The sequence below is a fragment of the Macaca fascicularis genome, chromosome 9 (genome assembly GCF_037993035.2).
Source record: "Macaca fascicularis isolate 582-1 chromosome 9, T2T-MFA8v1.1".
Lineage (NCBI taxonomy): Eukaryota > Metazoa > Chordata > Mammalia > Primates > Cercopithecidae > Macaca > Macaca fascicularis.
In genome coordinates this window covers 101,064,971-101,086,208 of record NC_088383.1, presented here as the reverse complement: position 1 = coordinate 101,086,208, position 21,238 = coordinate 101,064,971, and the positions used below count along the sequence as shown (strand labels likewise).

Sequence of the window (21,238 nt, the reverse complement as noted above, 5' to 3'; positions counted from 1 at the left end):
GATGGGGTCTTAGTATTTTGCTCAGGCGGGTCTCTGACTCCTGAGATCAGGTGATCCTCCTGCCTCAGCCTCCCAAAGTGCCCAGCCCTGAACTTAACCTCAATAAGCAGTAAGAAAATACAAGTTTTGAGCAAATGAGGCAATTTAAAAAAATGGTGCTTCTGAACGATTATTCTAAGCACTGATATGTCACAAAGAATGAAAAGAAAGACACCGTGATACAAAAGGGGTCTCCTATGTACTAAGGCCCTTGTGGGAAAATAGGATAGGGAGTACAGGCAGTTTTTGTTCTCAATGAACTTCCAGATGAATATGTGTGGTGGTGGTAAGGGTTTGTGTGTGTGTCTGTGTGTGAAGCTCTGAGACACGGGACAAATATATTAAAAAAATTACAGTATAATGTGATATAGTATAAAAAATGCATAAAGGTTCTATTGAAACAAAGGAAGGAGTTATTAACTCTGTGTGGGGGAGCTGTGCAAGGCGTCACTGTAGTATTTCAGCTGAATTCAATATGGGTAAGACTTCGCCAGGTCTTAGGAGGGAGGAAGGCACCTAAAGCAAAAAAAGAGAAATGATAGAGCAGGATATGTTCAGGGGTCAATGAAGGGGAGTGCAGGAGAGGATGGTTAAGGTAGGTTGGGGCTGGATTATAGTAACAGATCAAAGCACATTACCCTGTTGAAAGTTTACGTTTTATCCTTTTAGATGGCACAGAGACTGGCAGATTTTCAAGTACAGAAATTGCATGATTTTAACTGTGCCTTGGCTAATTCTAGTGCCACTCTGTAGGCCAAACTGGACCAAGCGAAAAATTGAAGCTAGAAAAAGGAAAATAAAAAATATGTGATAAGCAAGTGGATCTCGAAGGAAAGAAGAAAGCAAAAAAAATTTAAAAGGCCGGGCAAGGTAGCTCATGCCTGTAGTGCCAACACTTTGGGAGGCCAAGGTAGGATTGGTGGAGAACAGGAGTTTGAGACCAGCCTGGACAACATAGTAAGACCCGTCTCTATTCCTCTCCCCACCAAACAAAAAGTTAAAAAAAAATTAGCTGGGCATGCTGGCTTGCACTGTGCTCCTAGCTACTTGGGAGGCTTGAGCCTGGGAGTGCAAGACCCTGCCTCTTTAAAAAAAACAAAGAAAATAAAAAACTTTATGTTTTGGCCAGGCTCATGCCTGCAATCCCAGTACTTTGGGAGGCTGAGGGAGGAGGGTCACTTGAGCTCAGGAGTTTGAGACCAGCCTGGGCAACATGGCGAAAGCCCGTCTCTACTAAAAATACAAAAATTAGCTTGGCATGTAGTCCCAGCTAGTCAGGAGGCTGAGGTGGGAGGGTATTTTGAGCCGGGGGGTGGGAGATGGAGGTTGTAGTGAGCCGAGATGGGCCACTGCACTCCAGCCTGGGTGACAGAGCCAGACCTTGTCTCAAAAACAAACAAACAAACAAACAAACAAACAAACAAACAAAATTTATGTTTTATAGCTGGTGGACAAGACTGGTAATATCAAAGACCAAAAATTGAGAAGTCAAGATAAGTAGCTTAGTTTTAGACTGATTGGCAATACTGTATACACATTAATGGAAATGTCCACTGGGCAGGTAGAAATTAGGTGCTAAAGGAAATGAGGAAAAGAGGTCAGGAATAAAGACACAGATCTGGGAGTCATTTGAATAAACAGGAAAGAGAGTGAGTAAGTATACTTTTTCAAAATAGTAAATGCTGAGAATTGAACCATATATAGAAATTGAAGGAGGAAAAAGGTAAAGTGATACTTAAGGACAAAAAGTCCTCAAGAAAATGTCATTGTATTTATTAAGAAATTATTGGTGATCTTGTGTGTGTGTGTGTGTGTGTGTGTGTGTGTGTGTGTGTGTATAAAAGAGAGAGAGTGAGTCTTGCTCTGTTGCTCAGGCTGGAGTGCAGTGGCACCATCTCAGCTCACTGCAACCTTTACCTCCCAGGTTCAAGTGATTCTCGTGCCTCAGCCTTCCGAGTAGCTGAGATTACAGGCGTGTGCCACTAAGCCCTACTAATGTTTGTAGTTTTTGTAGAGATGGGGTTTTGCCATGTTGGCCAGGCTGGTCTTGAACTCCTGACCTCAAGTGATAGGCCTGCCTCGGCCTTCCAAAGTGCTGGGATTACAGGTGTGAGCCACTGCACCCAGCCCTTCAGTATACTTTCAGTAGACCTAACGACAAGAAATGGGAATGAAAGTCAAATTATCAGGAGAAATAATAAAGAGAAAATAAGAACCTAAATGTCATAAACGAGACTGGATTAAAAAGAAAAAAGGCCAGGTGTGGCGGCTCACGCCTGAAATCCCAGCACTTTGGGAGGCCAAGGTGGGTGGATCATGAGGTCAGGAGTTCAAGACCAGCTTGGGCAACATAGTGAAACCCTGTCTCAACTAAAAATACAAAAAATTAGCTGGGTGTGGTGGCATGCGCTTGTAGTCCCAACTACTTGGGAGGCTGAGGTGGGAGAATCACTTGAACTTGAGAGGTGGAGGTTGCAGCAGTGAGCCGAGACCACACCACTGTACTCCAGCCTGGGTGACAGAGTGAGATTCTGTCTCAAAAAAAAGAAAAAAAAAAAAGTTGAAAGCTGGGTGTGGTGGAACACACCTGTAGTCCCCCGCACTTTGAGAGGCTGAGGCGAGAGGATCACTTAAGCCCAGGAGTTTGAGTCCAGCCTCGGCAACATGGTGAAACCCTGTCTGCACAAAAAAAATACAAAAAATCAGCCAGGTGTGGTTGGTGCACACGAGTAGTCCCAGCTACTCTGGAAGCTGAGGTGGGAGGATCACTTGAGCCTGGGAGGTTGAGGCTGCAGTGAGCTGTGATTGTGACACTCCACTCCAGCCTTAGCAATGGAGTAACACCCTGATTCAAAAAAAAAAAAAAAAAAAAGCTGTCTATTAATACACTTTTCTATATAAAAGCATTAAACCAAGAAGGATGGAAGAATGTAAACCCATTTTATGATAGTGGAGTGGGGATGAGAAGATACGGCATGGGGGACGGTGATCAAAGGGGATTTAATTTTATCTATGATGTTTCCATTTTTTACACATATCTGGAAATAAATATAATTGATGATGGTTTTTAATTCTGGGCATTGGTCTGTAATTGTCAACATGGTGATGTGATTGAGAAAAAGAGGTCAACTGACAAAGAGAAATTGTTTATACAGCATTGCTCCTATCAGAGTATAGCTTCCTTGGTCTTCAAAGGGGTATACATCTGTAGATAACACACTCACAGAAGCAGAATTGTAATTCACTTTACCATTGTGGGAGGGGGCTGGAGGAACAGACCACTCTGCTCTTTCTCCCATCTGACCATTCTGGGGACATTCTGGCTACACTCCTTGCCTACTCACTAGATGCAAGTAAGTGATGCAAAACAACCTCAACAAATTAATGTGTCTTTATTTTAAGACAGGGGAAGCAGAAGTAGTTTCCAAAAGCAGTTCTCAGTAGGTCCAGGCTTCAAATCAGAGGTCCATTCCTGCAGTTTGTTATAATATTCTTTGCATTGTTCTCTGTAAATTCACTAACTTTGAGAAGTTTTAGAGAAAAATGAGAATGTCGGTGGTGAAAGAAAAAGTAATATATAACGACTTCTTATTAAAGAATTGAAGCAATGAAAGACAGAAGAGCTAACTAAGGTTCAAAAGGCCTGATATAAAGGGTTTGGGCTTATGAATGGTTATCATTTCAGGGAAATGATATTTGTGACACTGAAACATTCATAACACTAGAAAAATCACCCCCCTTTCCACCATTCTTGTTTACCCACAACAACTTAAAAGGTTCAAATAATAAATTTATATAAAACACTTATAGTTTATAAAAATGAAAGGCAATCAAAAGAACATATATCCATATGGCCAAGCGTGGTGGCTCACCCCTGTAATCCCAGCACTTTGGGAGGCCAAGGTAGGTGGATCACCTGAGGTCAGGAGTTTGAGACCCGCCTGACCAACATAAAGAAACCCCATCTCTACTAAAAATACAAAATTAGCCGGGCATGGTGGCACATGCCTGTAATCCTGGCTACTTGGGAGGCTGAGGGAGGAGAATCACTCGAACCCGGGAGGCGGAGGTTGCGGTGAACCAAGATCACGCCATTGCACTCCAGCAGCCTGGGCAACAAGAGCGAAACTCTGTGTCCAAAAAAAAAAAAAAAAAAAAAAATCCATATATATATATATATATATATATATATATATATATATACTCTTTTCACCTATAAATACTGCAGTATAAACAAATAATAGCTAAACTAAAGTGAGTTATTTGCAAAGGACAAGGGAATTCAACTTCAGCTATTTAGAAGTTGCCACGTGCCAGGTGCGGTGGCTCACGCCTGTAATCCCAGCACTTTGGGAGGCCTAGGTAGGCGGATCACGAGGTCAGGAGATTGAGACTATCCTGGCTAACACCGTGAAACCCCGTTTCTACTAAAAACAGAAAAAAATTAGCCGGGCGTGGTGACGGGGGCCTGTAGTCCCAGGTACTCGGGAGGCTGAGGCAGGAGAATGGCGTGAACCCAGGAGGCAGAGTTTGCAGTGAGCTGAGACTGCGACAGAGACTCCATCTCAAAAAAGAAAAAAAAAAGAAGTTGCCACTAGTTGGCTGAGCGCGGTGGCTCACGCCTTTAATCCCAGCACTTTGGCAGCACTTTGGGAGGCGAGGCAGGTGGACTGCTTGAGGTCAGGAGTTCGATACCAGCCTGGCCAACTTGGCAACACCCCATCTCTATTAAAAATACAAAAATTAGCCGGGTGTGGTGGTGCACGCCTGCAGTCCCAGTTACTCGGGAGGCTGAGGCAGAAGAAATGCCTGAATCCGGGAGGCAGAGGTTGCAGTGAGCCGAAATCGCGCCACTGCATTCTAGCCTAGGTGACAGAGTGAAACCTTGCCTCAAAAAAAAAAAAAAAAAAAAAAAAGTTACCTCTAGTTTAAAAACCCTGAAAGATTAAGTGGTATAAACTGAACATACCATTCATGTTACAATTAAAATAGTCTTCACTTTGACGGTTTAGACAACACAAACACCACTGGAATTGAAACTCCATAAGGGCATTTTTGTTATGTTCAATTCACCACTATATACCAAGGGCCTAGAATGGTACTGGGCATATGAAGACACTCAGTATTTGTTAAATAAATTCAATAAGTGTAAATGTTTAATAACTGATTCATTGTAAAATAACACAACTTTTTTTTTTTTTTTTTTAAAGACAGGGTCTTGCTCTGTTACCTGGGCTGGAGTACCCAGCGGCACAAACACAGCTCACTGCAGCCACAACCCCCAAGGAATCCTTCCACCTCAGCTTCCTGAATATTTGGAATCATAGGCACGTGCCACCACGCCTGGCCTAATTTTTAAATTTTTTGTAGAGACTGAGTCTCGCCATGTTGCCCACGCTAGTCTCCAACTCCTGGGCTCAAGCAATCCTCTCATCTCGGCCTCCCGAAGTGCTGGGATTACAGGTATGAGCCACTGTGCCTGCCCTAAATAAAATACATAACTTAACCTAAAAGCAACAGAACAATATGTAACACACATTTCCCTAGTCTTCACAAAGATAAAACCTGCATTCAAGAAACAAACAAATGAACAGTTATCTGAGCTAAATTCTGTCCCTCAAAAATTGCCACCAAAAACCAGGTTGAGGAGAAGTCAAATTCATGAAAAGAATTCTGGGTCCTAATAGGCTGACATATTTTAGTCTTTTGGCCCTGTTGGTATTCCTCAAGTGAACCATGTTGAGTATCTTTGTGTTCAACTTGCAGTAGGGCCAGCCCAGATGAAGAAAACTTTAAACATAAAGTAGATGGGGGAAAAACGGCCAAACTGGTTTACATTAGTCTTAAGTGCCTTCTATTGGGCTAACACAGAGTGTTTTGTTGTTTTACAGAGATGTATGTTTTCATTTGCTGTAGCCCTGTGAAGTAGGGTTCCCATTTTATTTATTTATTTATTTATTTATTTATTTATTTATTTATTTATTTTTTTTGAGACGGAGTCTGGCTCTGTCACCCAGGCTGGAGTGCAGTGGTGCGATCTTGGCTCACTGCAAGCTCCGCCTCCCGGGTTCACGCCATTCTCCTGTCTCAGCCTCCCGAGTAGCTGGGACTACAGGCGCCCGCCACCTCGCCCGGCTAGTTTTTTGTATTTTTTAGTAGAGACGGGGTTTCACCGTGTTACCCAGGATGGTCTCGATCTCCTGACCTCGTGATCCGCCCGTCTCGGCCTCCCAAAGTGCTGGGATTACAGGCTTGAGCCACCGCGCCCGGCCAGGGTTCCCATTTTATAAATGATCATATACATAGTGTCAGAATCTAAATTCAAAGTCACATAGCTAGTAAGTGGCAAAATTTGAATTTCATGCTTTCTATCTCTGAGCCCAAGCTTTAATCACTATGCCTTATTATCTCTTATCTTGAAAGATATCACTGCCTTAGGACTTAGGGCAGTAGGTTTCAGCCATATCTGAAACATTTAAAAAGTTTTAAAATATAGATGCCCAGGCTCTACCCTACAGAAATTTTTGATCTTACTGGTCTTAGACAGGATCCAGCATCCATGCATATTTTGAAATGTTCCCCAGGTAATTCTAACATGGAAACAGGTTGCCAACTACTAATCTAGACAATAAAGGTCTTTGAAAGTCATGTTAAAAATCTACTTTAAGATATGTCAAAAGAGTACAAAGATGAAAGTAAGCCAGTGTCATAGTCACCTATTTCAGTAAATGGCAGCCAGAATCTTCACATTTCTGTTGAGGTTTAAATGCCTCACTAGCTTTTTTTTTTTTTGAGATGGAGTTTTGCTCTGTCACCCAGGCTGGAGTGCAATGGTGCAATCTCGGCTCACTGCAACCTCCGTCTCCCAGGTTCAAGCAATTCTCATGCCTCAGCCTCCTGTTGGAACTACAGGCCCATGCCACCATGCCTGCCTAATTTTTTTTTTTTTTTTCCCGTAGAGACAGGGTTTTCACCATGTTGGCTAGGCTGGTCTCGAACGCCTGACCTGAAGTAATCTGCCCGCCTTGGCTTCCCAAAGTGCTGGGATTGCAGGGGTAAGCCACTGTGCCCAGCCTCATTCTTTGGCTTCTTACTTTTATGGAAATCTCCAAAGAGCATATGAAAAGCCAGGTCAGCTTTTGGACATAAGAACTTTTCTAGGCCGGGTGCGATAGCTCATGTTTGACGACACAGCACTTTGGGAGGCTAGGCGGGAGGATCACTTGGATCACTTGAGCCCAGGAGTTTGAGACCAGCAGGGGCTACATGGCAAAACTCCGGCTCTATAAAAATACAAAAAATTAGCTGGGTATGGTGGTATGTGCTGTGGTCCCAGCTACTAGGGAGGCTGAGGTAGGAGGATCACCTGAGCCCGGGAGGCAGGGGTTGCAGTGAGCTGAGATCAGACCACTGCCACTGCCACTGCATTCCAGTCTGGGCAACAGAGACCCTGTCTCAAAAAAAGAAGAAAAAAAGTCACTATGTAAAAATGAAAGGAGGCCCTCAGAGGAAAAAATTAATTACAAAATACCCTGCATCAGAACAGGGTTTCAACAGAACAGAACTGGCAGTGGCAGGTGGTCTCCTCTGGGCATATTTTAATTTGCCAATTTACAATGAAAGGAAAACCTGGTAAATTATCAGACCCCTAGACAACTGGGGAAACTGACAAATAACTTTGTGCGTCAGTTCATACAGCAAATACTTACTGATTACCTACTGAGTACCAGGCTCTGTTCTGGGATTCAAGATAAATAGTGAGTAAGTTTCTGCCTTCCAAGAGCTTATAAACCACACACATATATAAAAGCGTAGTCAATACAATTGTCAGAATGTTGACCTGAAACAAGGGCTGGATGAATCACCAGTTACCTCAACTGAAAAAAATTAGTGACATAATTTCTATTAACTGAGATGGCTCAAAATTCTAAGCTCCAAGAAAATGTCTGTCACTCTGGAAGGATGTGTACACTTGGGTCACTTGTGTTCTGGGTGTGGCAGACCCAAACAGCATTTAACTGGGTATAAACTCAAGGGAGGGCCTTCATTTAACACCTTACAGTTGGAATTTTACTGAGTACAAAGAGTTGGTACCACCTGCTGAAATGGGTGGCAAGTGATGTCTGCTGAGAATTGTAAGCAACCACAAACATTATGAATTAGCTTGTACAACTTGCTATGCCAGAAAGTAAGACTCAGCTGGGGGGAAATGTGGATCTAGAGTCTCCCAAAACTCATGGTAGAACCCACGGACTAGAATTTCAACAGCAGAGGGCGGTGCACCCGACTTCACAAAGAGTTTTACAGACTGGGGCCCCCCAAGAATGGGCAACTGGACTCCTGTACGAGCTGAAACGTTTTCAATGAACCCAACGATCGCCAAGTACACTAAGTGTTCAGCATTGGACTCATTTGGCTGTTTTCCATAACCTCTACTTTGGTCTGACCGTTAAAGCTCCCTTGCGGATACTCTGACCTTACAGTTCGGAGGTGGGGACGGGATGGGGCGGGGGGAGGGTGGTGCGGGCTCAGGGAAAGGGGAGAGAACGAAATCAGCCTATCAGGCTTTCTAAAAGAATGTTTATCATTGGTTCTCAGACAGAGACTTAAAATTGTAAGGGGGTCATTCTCCTGAAAGATAACCCGGTTCTTCTTGCCAGTGACATCGCTGACACTTTACAAGTTGGGGAGGGAGGAAGGGGGAGGGGAGGAGGGTAAGGAAAACTAATTTTGTGGATTAACATGGGTCCCTCTCACGTCAAAACGGGGTTCCAAAGAAACCAGACGCCACTCCTTAGCTAAGTTTCACCCAAAGTCTACGACCCAGGCCGCTCGTTCTGTCCTCCCCAAGTCTAGACTCCAAACTTTCTGCCCCTCTCACGGCCCCCCGGCCGTGGAACTCCTCCCGGCACGCCGAGTTCTGCTCACCAAGAGCCTCGAGGGCGGGCGCGGGCAGGGCCAGAGCGAGGGTCGGCGGCTCCCGGTCCCCCCCCCAACAGCTGCCCGTACCTGTCCAGCATCTGCTGTAAGGCTTGGTCCGGCATCTTCCGCGGAGCCGGCGCACTCGGCCCTCCCCAGTGGACCCGCTCAAGGCCAGGCCCAGGGACAATAGCACTGAGAGACGGCGGAGTAGGCCGCAGTCCGGCGGCAGCCGCGAACCAGTCACCCAGCTTCCCGGGGCAGCTGCGCTAGCCGGGCGGCGGCGGTGCGGGGCCTGCGGGCGTCCGGTGGAGGCGGCGGAGAACGAGGAGGAGGAGCCTGAGGCGGGGAGGCGGCGATCGCGGCCCGGGTTCCTGTCCGTCGGCCCGAGGTTCCGGTCCATGGACCGCGGGCGCCGAGTTGCTGCCGGCGGAGGAGCTACCTTTGTGAGGTAAGAGTCACCGCCTCCGTGCGCGCCGGGGTTACGACGCAGGGCGGCCCAAAGCAGCCTGGGAGATGTAGTCCTCGGACCGTCCCTGCTTAGAGGCTGCACAGCCTGCCCGGACCAACGCCTCCGCGCCCGCCGCCGTCCGGCCGGCGCCCTCCCGTTTCCTTCCTCCAGGGGCAAAAAATGTCTTTCGGGCCGCTTTCCAGGAAGCAGCAGGATGCGCCGCTCCACTGTCAGTAGCAACAAGGTCAGCCCTCCCTGCCTGTTTCTTTTTGCCTCCTCTCTAGCCCTCAGGTGGGACCGAGCCAGGTGAGGGGAGGGGGCTGAAGGGCCATTTCTCATCAGGGTCCCCAGCCCCGGCCGTGGCGTCAGGGCGGGCAGTGGCGGCATTGGGGGTGGCAGTAACTCCTTCCGAAGCCCCCGGCGCTGCAGCCAGCCTCTCCTGCGGCAGAGCCCATTTTGGGGGAATTACACCACCCCCGCAAGGGGTCGGCTGCTTTGGTGCGTGAGGTTTTTCTTGAGGGGGCGGGCAAGTCGGGACTGCCTGGACCAGACGGCTTCCACCCGAGTCTCTCAGTGTGTGTTTGGGGCTGGGGAGTGGGGGGAAGGAAAGATGATTCTCTCCCTCTCCAGGAACCTTAATGTGCTTGGGCTTTCCAGGGCTCGCCGACAGTCTCCAAATGGAACACGTTGGTGAATAAACAGCTCTTGCGTACTCAGCTGTGGGTTGTCAGGGATGTTTGTTTCTCTCTGCTGCTGGTCACTGTTAACCGTTTGTAGTCGCGTTGACACCTTAAAGCAGGTGGATTGGGAGTGGCGGGGGTGAGGGGGAATCAAAAAGGAGAAATCATCAATCACTCCTTGGGTCAGCTTCTGACGTTCGAGGGATAGCTTTGGCGGGAGGAAAGAGCTGTTGGCCCAAATGAATGCGTTTTTTGGACGACCTGTGGCATTTTCTCTAGGGTTGTGACTGGTAGGACGCTGGTAGTTTTCCCTTGATTGTGTCTAATTTCTGCTGCAAGATGTTTGATTTTTTAAAAAATGAAAATGTGTTTTTAAAGCTCTTTTTAAATGTAGAGTTTTACAATCAACTTTTCATTATCTGTTCAAAATTTACGAAGTATATTTGAACTAGAGCGTTCATTGCTGGGAAAAAACAAACCCTCAAAAATGTGACCAGAAGTTTACTTGGCCTCCAATTTTTGAAATATGCTTTTGAGAAACAGCACCCCCCCCACCACACACACACACACACACACACACACACACACACGCCTCCTAGGGAAAGAAAATGAGTAGTATAATCGGGATGTCTAATATTTTATATAGATTTGTATTATATATATTACATAATATATAATGTAATATATAATATAACATATATTAGGTAATATATACATATGATATTATATGATATGTATTATATATATATTTTTGTAGAGACGTGGTTTCACCTTGTCGCCTTGTTGCCCAGGCTGGTCTTGGAACGCCTGGGCTCAAGCGATCCACCCGCATCAGTCTCCCAAAATGTTGGGATTACAGGCGTGAGTTACCGCATGTGGCCAGTGTCTAATATTTTATTTAATTAATTTATTTTGAGAGTCTTGCTCTGTTGCCCAGGCTGGAGAGCAGTGGTGCTATCTTGGCTCACTGCAAGCTCCGCCTCCTGGGTTCAAGGGATCCTTCTGCCTCAGCTTCCCAAGTAGCTGGGACTACAGGTGTGTGCCACCACACCTAGCTAATTTTTGTATTTTTTAGTAGAGACAGGGTTTCACTATATATTGTCCAGGCTGGTCTCGAACTCGTGACTTCAGGTGATCAGCCCGTCTCGGCCTCCCAAAGTGCTGGGATTACAGGCGTGAGCCACCGCGCCCAGCCTGTTTTATTTTTTTTGAGACGGAGTCTTGCTGTGTTGCTCAGGCTGGAGTGCAGTGGCACCATCTTGGCTCACTGCAATCTCCGCCTCTGGGTTCAAGTGATTCTCGTGCCCCAGCCTCTGGAGTAGCTGGGAATACAGGCTTGTATCACTGTGCCCGGCTAACTTTTGTATTTTTGGCAGAGACGGGATTTTACCATGTTGACCAGGCTGATATTGAACTCCTGATCTCAGGTGATCTGCCTGCCTCGGCCTCCCATTGGGCTGGGATCATAGATGTGAGCCACCATGCCCAGCCCAGTGTCTTAACATTTTAAATTATTATTTTTTGCTCCTTGTGCTGTGTCAGTCTAACCTTATCGTGTACTTATTTCTTAAGCAGTTGTCAGCCATAGGAGTTGAAGACATACTTTCTGCTTAAAAACAGAATTTTATCCCAGCATATGGATAAGTACACAAGTACAAACTCCGAGACTCTAAGATCTTACCCAATGTTAGAAAATCCATTTCAACTGAAATTGGAAAATATGATACATTTTGTTGATAGTGTGCAAATTGACCTTATTATACCAACAAATGGATTTTATGTTTGCATTTTTATGAAAAGTCAGCTTCCTGGCTGTGTCAAAAACCTTTTGAAGTAAAAAAAATATCCTGTTACTGGTCTAAAGAGTGATTAGCATGTGACCCAGTAATTCCACTTCTAGGTATTTTTAAGAGAAATGAAAACATATATCTACACAAAATCTTGTTTGTGAATGTTTATAGCAGCATTATTCTGGTTTTTTTTTTTTTTTTTTGACAGGGTCTCACTTTGTCATCCAGGCTGGAGTGCGGTGGTGCCAGCTCACTACATCCTCAGCCTTGGGTTCAAGCAGTCCCCCTGCTTAAGCCCCCCAAGTAGCTAGGACTACAGGGGCGTGCCACCATGTCTGGCTTAAAAAAATTTTTTTTTTGTAGAGATGGTGTTTTGCCATGTTGCCCAGGCTGGTCTCGAACTCATGAGCGCAAACAATCCTCCCACCTTGGCCTCCCAAAGTGCTAGGATTACAGGCGTGAGCCACAGCCCCTGGCCTACAGCATTATTCTTGATAGCCAAGAAGTGGAAACCCAAATATCCACCAATTGATGAATGGATAAACCACATGTGGTATATCATACAATAGAATATTATTAGGAGAAAACAAGGAATAAAGTTATGATACATGCTATAACATGAAAGAACCTTGAAAACATTATGCCAAGTGAGAGGAGCCGGTCACAAAGACCACATATTGTATGATTCTATTTGCATGAAATGTCAAGAACAGGCAACTCCATAGAGACGGAAAGTAGGTTAGTAATTGCATAGGGCTGAAGGGGTTGGGGAGAAATGGGGAGTGACTGCTAATGAGTATGAGTTTCCTTATTAGAGGGATGAAAATGTTCTAGAATTAGATAGTGGTTCTGGTTATATAATTTTGTGAATTATATCACAAATAAGATAAAATTAGATTATGGTAATAGTGGCAAAGCTCTGTAAATATACTCAAAAAACCCATTGTACACTTAAAATGGGTGAATTTTAATGTTATGTAAATTACATCTCAATAAAGCTTTTAAAAGAGTAATTAGCTCCACATAAAATGTTCATAAAGGTATCTAAAAAGAAACATATAAACAGATAACTGATAGTTCTTTATTATCAAACTTTGCTTCTTAGTAGTATGGGCAAAAATAGTGATTCATAAAACTCAGGAAATAAATCCTAACATTTGAAATGGGTGACACATATTGTCTGAATTTCAATATTGTTTGTCAACTTTGTTTTTTGTGGCTCTTAGGTTTTCCAGTAAGACTTAGAATAATTGGAATTACAATATATTCTATGATTTTGAAGGAAAAAATGTCTCAATTATTTAGACCTTAGTCTGACCAAAACCACATTGAAATGCACTCCTGCATTTATACATAGGGTTGAAAATCTATGATAGTGGCGCGTACCTGTAGTCCCAGCTACTCAGGAGGCTGAGGTAGGAGAATTGCTTGAACCCGGGAGGCCGAGGTTGCAGTGAGCCGAGATCATGCCACTGCACTCCAGCCTGGCAACAGAGTGAGACTCCGTCTCAAAAAAAAGTCTATGATAAATGATATTCAGCCGAGAGAGTAACCAGCATGACTATAGCCAAAAACATCTTTTTCCTCAGAGATATATTTTGAAATAGAAATTAACCTACAGAAAATATTTAAAGATTCTCCCGAGTTCACAGGACAAGAACAAAACTTGACAATGTAAAGTTCTAAAGAGTTGGGATTATAGGCACACACCACTATTTTAATAATTCTGTAATGGATTTAGAGATAACTATGAACTGCTGTAAATATGTCAGAAAATTTAAAATAATATATCACTCTAATGTTCTTCCATCACACTTGTTCTGAACTGTCTACCAAAATGGGGCCTGGAGTATTCCTTACAGAAATAGTATAATATTTTTAGGTGCCCTCTAAGGAGAGCTGTCAGTTGCCAAATTTGGTGATAAGCTGCAGGCTGAGTCCTCATTCCAAGCTACAGAAAGTTTTTTTTTTTTCATTAATTCCTTCAGCAGGTGTTTCCAGGAAATATATGCATAGGTACGCTAGTAGCAAATTAAACTATACAACTATACCTACTGTTTTCTTTTTTTTTGTATATAGAGTCTTGCTCTGCTGCCCAGGCGGGAGTGCAGTGGTGTCATCTCAGCTCACTGCAACCTCCCACTCCCAGGTTCAAGTGATTCTCATGCCTCAGCCACCCGAATAGGTGGGATCACAGGTGTGCATTACCACGCCCAGCTAATTTTTGTATTTTTAGTAGAGATGAGGTTTCTCCATGTTGGCCAGGCTGGTCTCGAACTCCTGACCTCAAGTGATCCACTTGCCTTGGCCTCCCAAAGTGCTGGGATTACAGGCATGAGTCACTGTGCCTGGCATATAGCTACCCTTCAGAGGCATACAATCTACATACCTAAATATGTTTGCATTTAGAAAAATAAACGCAGGCTGGTAATCCCAGCCTGCTTTTAATCCCAGCACTTTGGGAGGCTGAAGCGGGCAGATCACGAGGTCAGAAGATCGAAACCATCCTGGCTAACGTGGTGAAACCCTGTCTCTACTAAAAATACAAAAAATTAGCTGGACTTGGTGGCAGACACCTGTAGTCCCAGCTACTTGGGAGGCTGAGGCTGGAGAATGGCATGAATCTGTAAGGCAGAGCTTGCAATGAGCTGAGATCGCACCACTGCACACCAGCCTGGGACAGAGCACTCCAGCCTGGGGACAGAGCAAGACTGCTTCTCAAAAAAAAGAAAAAAGCAAATAAAACAGGATGTAATTCTGTATAATGATAACATGGCATGATAGCATTTGAGGAAATGTCAAATAAACGGCATAGAAATTTAGAGTGATGTAGAAGTTCCACTGGAAACTGTTGTGGACTGGTGCATTAAAGAGAGCTTTGTAAAACCCATTTAGGCTCTACTTTGTAGCAAGAGGAGTAATTATGTGGGTGAAGAGGTAAAGAAGGATCTTGGGTCTGGGTGAGGATGAAAGGATGTAAAGAAAGAAGTCATCCTTTATAACTTGAACTATAGATCTCTGTTATGTAAGTGGAAAATACAAAGCACTGGTGCTGTGGTTTGAATGTTTCCCTCAATGTTCATATGCTAGAAACTTAAATTTTGGCTGAGCATGGCGGCTTACGCCTGTAATCCCAGCACTTTGGGAGGCCGAGGCAGGTGGATCACTTGAGGTCAGGAATTGGAGACCAGCCTGGCCAACATGGTGAAACCCCATCTCTACTAAAAATAGAAACATTAGCCAGGCATGGTGGCGTGTGCCCATAATCCCATCTACTCGGGAGGCTGAGGCAGGAGAATCACTTGAACCCGGGAGTTGGAGGTTGCAGTGAGCTGGGATCGCACCACTACACTCCAACCTGGGCAACCAAGTGAGACTGTGTCTCAAAAAAAAAAAAAAAAGAAAGAAAAGAAAAGAAAAAGAAAGAAACTTAAACTCTAATGCAGCAGTTTTGAGAGATGGGATTTTTAAGAGGTGATGAGGTTGTGAGGGCTCTGCCCTCATGAATGGATTAATATAGTTATCAAGGGAAAGAGTTCATTATCTTGAGAGCAGGTTTGTTGTAAAAGTGAGTTTGGTCTTCTCTTGCTCTCTGTGTCGCACTTTCACCATGTGATTCCTTCTGCCGCATTATGGTGCAGCAGGAAGGCTCTCACCAGTTTCTGCCCCTTGATCTTGAACTTCCCAGCTTCCAGATCTGTGAACCAAGTAAATGTCTTTTCTTTATAAATTACCTATTCTCAGGTATTCTGTTATAATAGCATAAAATGGATGAAGACAACTGGTTAAATCGGAAGAATAGTTAAAAAACCTTGAATCTATTAATTCCTTTAACAAATATTGATTGTATGTGGCAGGCACTAAGCTAGGGACTAAAGATACAATGATGAGCAAAAACAAGCACAGTTTTTACCTTGTTTGTGGGGTTTATAGTTTATCATGAGAGGGATTATCACATAAATAAATGTATCAAATTGCAAATGTGGTACATAGTGTTATGAGTGATTATAACTAGGATTTGACTTAGACCAGGAGGCCATGGAAAGTTTCTCTGAGGAAGTGTCTGTTATACTGAGACCCCAAGAAAAACAGCATTAACTAGATAAAGGGAAGAGGGAAGAACATTCCAGGCCAAAGAACAGCGTGTGCAAATGCCTTGTGAAGGAAATGATGAATAGAAGAACTGAAACAAAAAGGAGATCTTGAGGCAAGAGAAAACCAAAAATATCACCGAGTGACCGGCTATGAAGCACAGAGCTTTGTATGCCAGTTTAAGGAATTTTGCCCTATCCTAGGAGAGGAGGAAGCTGCTTATGGGAGGGTTTAGGCATAGGAAATAGATCCCATTCTGGCCTGGCGTGACGGCTTATGTGTGTAGTCCCAGCATTTTGGGAGGCTGAGTTGGTCTGATCACGAGGTCAAAAGATGGAGACCATCCTGGCCAAAATGGTGAAACTCCATCTCTACTAAAAATACAAAAACTAGCTGGGTGTGGTGGTGGGCGCCTGTAGTCCCAGCTACTCAAGAGGCTAAGGCAGGAGAGGCCTGAACCTGGGAGGCGGAGGTTGCAGTGAGCCAAGATTGCACCACTGCACTCCAGCCTGGCGACAGAGTGAGACTCTTGTCTCAGGAAAAAAAAAAAAAAGAGACCCCATTCTGAGCCAGGCACAGTGGCTCACACCTGTAATCTCAGCAGTTTGGGAGGCTGAGGCAGGTGGATCACCTGAGGTCAGGAGTTTGTGACCAGCCTGGCCAACATGGTGAAACCCCGTCTCTACTAAAAATACAAAAAAATAGCTAGGTGTGGTGGCGAGCATCTGTAATCCCAGCTACTCGGGAGGCTGAGGCAGGAGAATTGCTTGAACCAGGGAGGCGGAGGTTGCAGTGAGCTGAGATCATGCCACTGCACACCAGCCTGGGCCACAGAGTGAGACCTTGTCTCAAAAAAAAAAAAAAGAAAAGAAAAGAAAAAAGAAACAGACCCCATTCTGTAGGAACTGGGAAGTTAACTTGTAGTGGTTCCTAAACCTGCTATGAGTCAGAAAACTGCCCTGGAAATTTTGATCTGTATGCCCTGCAGTGGTGCCTAATTAGCTGTCTTTTTAACAAGTTCTCTAAGTGATTATTAATGTTAGAGAATCTCTGCAAAGATAACGTAGGTTTGAGTCTTAACATTGATACTCAGAAGCTTGGCGATTTGATTTGGGCAGGTTACAGAATCTCTTTTAGTCAGATTCCTCATCTCCAGCGGAAGTGGGGAGAGTTATAGAACCTCCCTTTTTGAATTCCTGGGAGGAGTAAATGAGAAAATTCATTTAAATTGTTCGGTATAAGGCCAGACATGTGGTTAAGGGCTCTTAATAATTATTACTGACATTTCTTCAGAGTTCTTCAGTAAAGGTGAGAGTGATTTAGGGGAATTTTTTTTTTTTTTTTTTTTTTTTGAGACAGTCTCACTGTCGCCCAGGCTGGAGTGCAGTGGTGAAATCACAGCTCACTGTGGCCTTGCCCACCGGGCTCAGGTGATCCTCCCACCTCAGCCTCCTGAGTAGCTAGGATTACAGGCACATGCTGCCATACCCAGATAATTTTTTGTATTTTTTGTAAAGGCAGGGTTTCCCCATGTTGCTCAAACTGGCCTCGAATTCCTCAGCTGAAGTGATCCACCCACCTCGGCCTCCCAAAGTTCTGGTATTACAGGCATGAACCACTGTGCTGGCTGATTTAGGGGATTAATCTTGGAGTGGTATGTATGGTGGGTTGGAAACAGAAATAAGTTAGGCCTTGGCTAGGTCTGAGTAACTTGACCGTGGTCTGTAAGCATTTTCAGAAGTTTGCTTTCACATGGCTATTAGTTTTTGATTATCCTTATATAGGTTAAGTAGTTGAAGTGGATAATGTCCCTGTTACTCTCTAAAGGACATTAAGAGGAGACTTCGGTTCCTAGAATATGTTTTACTGGTTTAATGTCTACAGTATTTTCTTTCTTTCTTTCTTTCTTTCTTTCTTTCTTTCTTTCTTTCTTTCTTTCTTTCTTTCTTTCTTTCTTTCTTTCTTTCTTTTCTTTCTTTCTTTCTTTCTTTCTCTCTTTCTCTCTTTCTTTCCTTTCTTTCTTTCTTTTTCCTTTCTTTCTTTCTTTCCTTTCTTTCTTTCTCTCTCCCTCCCTCCCTCCCTTCCTTTCTTTCTCTCTCTTTCTCTTTCTTCCCCTCTGTCCCTCTTTTCTTTCCTTTCTTTCCTTCCTTCTTTCTTTCTTTCTGATGGAGTCTTGCTCTGTCACCCAGGCTGGAGTGCAATGGTGCAATCTTGGCTTATTGCGGCCTCTGTCTCCCAGGTTCAAGTGACTCTCATGCCTCAACCTCCCCAGTTAGCTGGGATTACAGGCACGTGCCACCACACCTGGCTAATTTTTGTATTTTTAGTAGAGACGGGGTTTCGCTATGTTGTACAGGTTGGTCTCAAACTCCTGGGTTCAAGCAATCAAGCGATCCACCCATCTTGACCTCCCTAGGTTTTATTTTTATCGGTACCTTTGCCTGTTTTTTTGCTCTTTATTTTTTTTTCCCTCCTGGTGAGGTTCTTTACCCTGAATTGATTTATAGCTGTTGCTCCTAAAACTTGACTTTAAAAGTTTGCTATTATCCCAAACCTCTGTTGATCTCAAGCCTTTACAGAAATTAGTAGTGGTCCCTGCTCACAATGGCAGATCTTCTGTTGCAAGGAATAAAGATGGCAATGAATGTAAAGTATGAAGTGCTATAAATAGACATACGCTGGAGTACTGTGAAGGAAAAATAAAAGTGGATTATCAAAGGGGGACGATAGAGCTTTGGAAAAACACAGACTGCAGCCATTGTGTGTTACCTAGAACTCAAACAAATAGGAATATAATTTACTGAAAAATAAGGAAAATCAAGCAACATTTTGGGAATGTGTCAGAAAGCAAGTATTAAACATTTTGGGCCCTGAAGCAAAAGCCAGGGTGTTCACTGATCTGTTATTTCCAATTGCAGCTTGCTTGTAAGAGGAAGAGAAAAAGACCACTCAGGAATAGAAGGGAACTTCCTCAACTTGATAAAGTGCATCTACAAAAAAATCCATAGCCAACATCATGCCTGATGGTGAAAGATTGAGTGCTTTCCCCCTATGATCAGGAACAAGGCAAGAATATGTCCTCTTACAACCTGTATTCAACATTGTAGTGGAGGTTCTAGCCAGGTCAATTAGTCAAGTAAAAGAAATAAAAGGCATCCACATTGGAAAGGAAGAAGTAAAACTATCTCTATTTGTGGATGAAATGATCTTGTGTTTAGAAAATTACAAGAATCAAAAAAGTGAAAACACCTGTTAGAACCAATAAATGAATTCAGCAAAGTTGTAGGATATAAGCTCAATGTGCAAAAATGTATTGTGTTTATGTAAATTAGCAATGAACAATCCAGGTATGAATGGAAAACAGTTTGATTTATAAAGGCATTACAAAGAATAAAATGTTTAGGAATAAATTTAACACAAGAAGTGTATAACATCTGAAAAGTAAAAAATACTGTTGTAAGAAATTAAAGATATAATTAGAAAGAATCTCATGTTCGTTGGAAGATTTACTGTTTTTAAGATGGCAGTACTCCTCAAACTGATCTACAGATTCAGTGCAGTCCCTATCAAAATTCCATCTGACTTCTTTATAGAAAATGACAATCTAATCCTATAATTTGTATGGAAATTCAGGTGGTCCAGAATAGCCAAAATAATCTTTTTTTTTTTTTTTTTTTTTGAGATGGAGCCTCGCTCTGTTGCCCAGGCTGGAGTGCAGTGGCACGATCTCGGCTCACTGCAACCTCCACTTCCTGGGTTCAGGTAATTCTCTGCCTCAGCTTCCGGAGTAGCTGAGATCACAGGCGCCCACCACCATGCCCAGCTAATTTTTTTGTATTTTTAGTAGAGATGGGGTTTCACCATCTTGGCGAGGCTGGTCTTAAACTCCTGACCTCGTGATCCACCCGCCTTGGCCTCCCAAAGTGCTGAGATTACAAGCGTGAGCCCCTGCGCCCGGCCTTTCCGTTTTTTAAGGCAGAGTCTTGCTCTGTCCCCCAGGCTGGAGTACAGTGGCACCATCTTAACTCACTGCAACCTTCACGTCCCGCTTTCAAGTGATTCTCCTGCCTCAGCCTCCTGAGTAGCTGGGACTACAGGCACTTGCCACCATGCCCAGCTGATTTTTGTATTTTTAGTAGAGGTGGGGTTTCACCATGTTGGCCACGCTGGTCTCGAACTCCTGACCTCAAATGATCCACCCACCTTGATCTCCCAATGTGTTGGGATTATGGGCGTGAGCCACTGCGCCCAACCACCAAAAGGATCTTGAAAGAGAAGAACAAAATTTGAGGACTCACATGTCCTGATTTTAAAACTTCCTATTAAGCTACAATAATCAAGACTGTGTGGTGGTGGCATAAGAATAGAATTTAGATCAGTGAAACAGGATGAAGAGTCCAGAAATAAGCCCTTACTTTTATAGTCAATAGATTTTTGACAAGGATGCCAAAACAATCTAATGGAGGAAAGAGTAGTATTTCTAACAAATTAAGCTGGCACAGCTAGATATCCTCTTGTGAAAGAATGTTGTTGCATCCCTACCCACATCAGAAGCAAAAATTAATTCAAAATGGATGAAAGACCAAAATGTAAGATCTCACACTATATAACTCTTAGAAGTAAACACAGGCATAAATCTACATGACCTGGGATTAGACTGTGTTTTATTAGATTAATAACAAAAGCATAAGCAACAAAAGAAAAAATAGATAAATTGGACTTACTCAAAGCATTTTTTGCTGGAAAGGATAATATTAAGAAAGTGAAAAGACATGGAATGGGAACAAATGTTTGAAAATCATATCTGAAAGGGAATGTATAAAAAATCTCTTCAACTCAATAATGTAAAATAATTAAAGGATCTGAATAAGTATTTCTCCAAAGAAGGTATATAAATGGCCAATAAGCATGTGAAAAGATGGTCACCATCATTAATCAGAGAAATGTAAATCAGAACCAAAATGAGATACCACTTCACTCTCACATAGGATGGCTAATAACAAGAATTGGCAAGAATGTAAAGAAATTGGAACCCTCATGTACTATTAGTGGGAGGTTAAAATGGTACAGCTGCTTTGGAAAACAGTCTGGCTTTTTCTCAAAATGTTAAACATAGAGTTACCATATAGCCCAGCAATTCTATTCACAGGTATATACCAGAGAAATGAAAACATATACCTACACAAACACTTGTACATGAATGTTTTTACTTTTTCTTGTTATTTTACAAGAAAACCAAAGAAATTACATGAATGTTAATAGCAGCA

At 43.4% G+C, this 21,238-nt stretch overlaps 2 protein-coding genes across 9 annotated transcripts in view; one reads left to right on the top strand and one right to left on the bottom strand.

Annotated features, from left to right (window-relative positions):
• MARCHF5 (membrane associated ring-CH-type finger 5) overlaps positions 1-9,411 on the bottom strand; it is a 57,069-nt gene extending 47,658 nt beyond the window's left edge. For both annotated transcript variants that reach the window (XM_074002208.1, XM_005565949.5), the window contains exon 1: positions 9,049-9,411. Coding sequence is in view for 1 of the 2 variants with exons in the window: in XM_005565949.5 (XP_005566006.1) it covers positions 9,049-9,083 (35 nt within the window). In the remaining variant the exon portion in view is untranslated. The remainder of the gene's footprint in view (positions 1-9,048) is intronic.
• The window catches only part of CPEB3 (cytoplasmic polyadenylation element binding protein 3), a 243,785-nt gene continuing 231,881 nt past the window's right edge, over positions 9,335-21,238 (top strand). For 6 of the 7 annotated variants that reach the window (XR_012417948.1, XM_074002203.1, XM_074002202.1 and 3 more), the window contains exon 1: positions 9,477-9,653. The gene's annotated coding sequence lies outside the window, so the exon portion shown is untranslated. Of the gene's footprint in view, positions 9,410-9,476; positions 9,654-21,238 lie in introns of those variants that run through there. The other variant, XM_045361193.3, reaches the window with a different exon arrangement.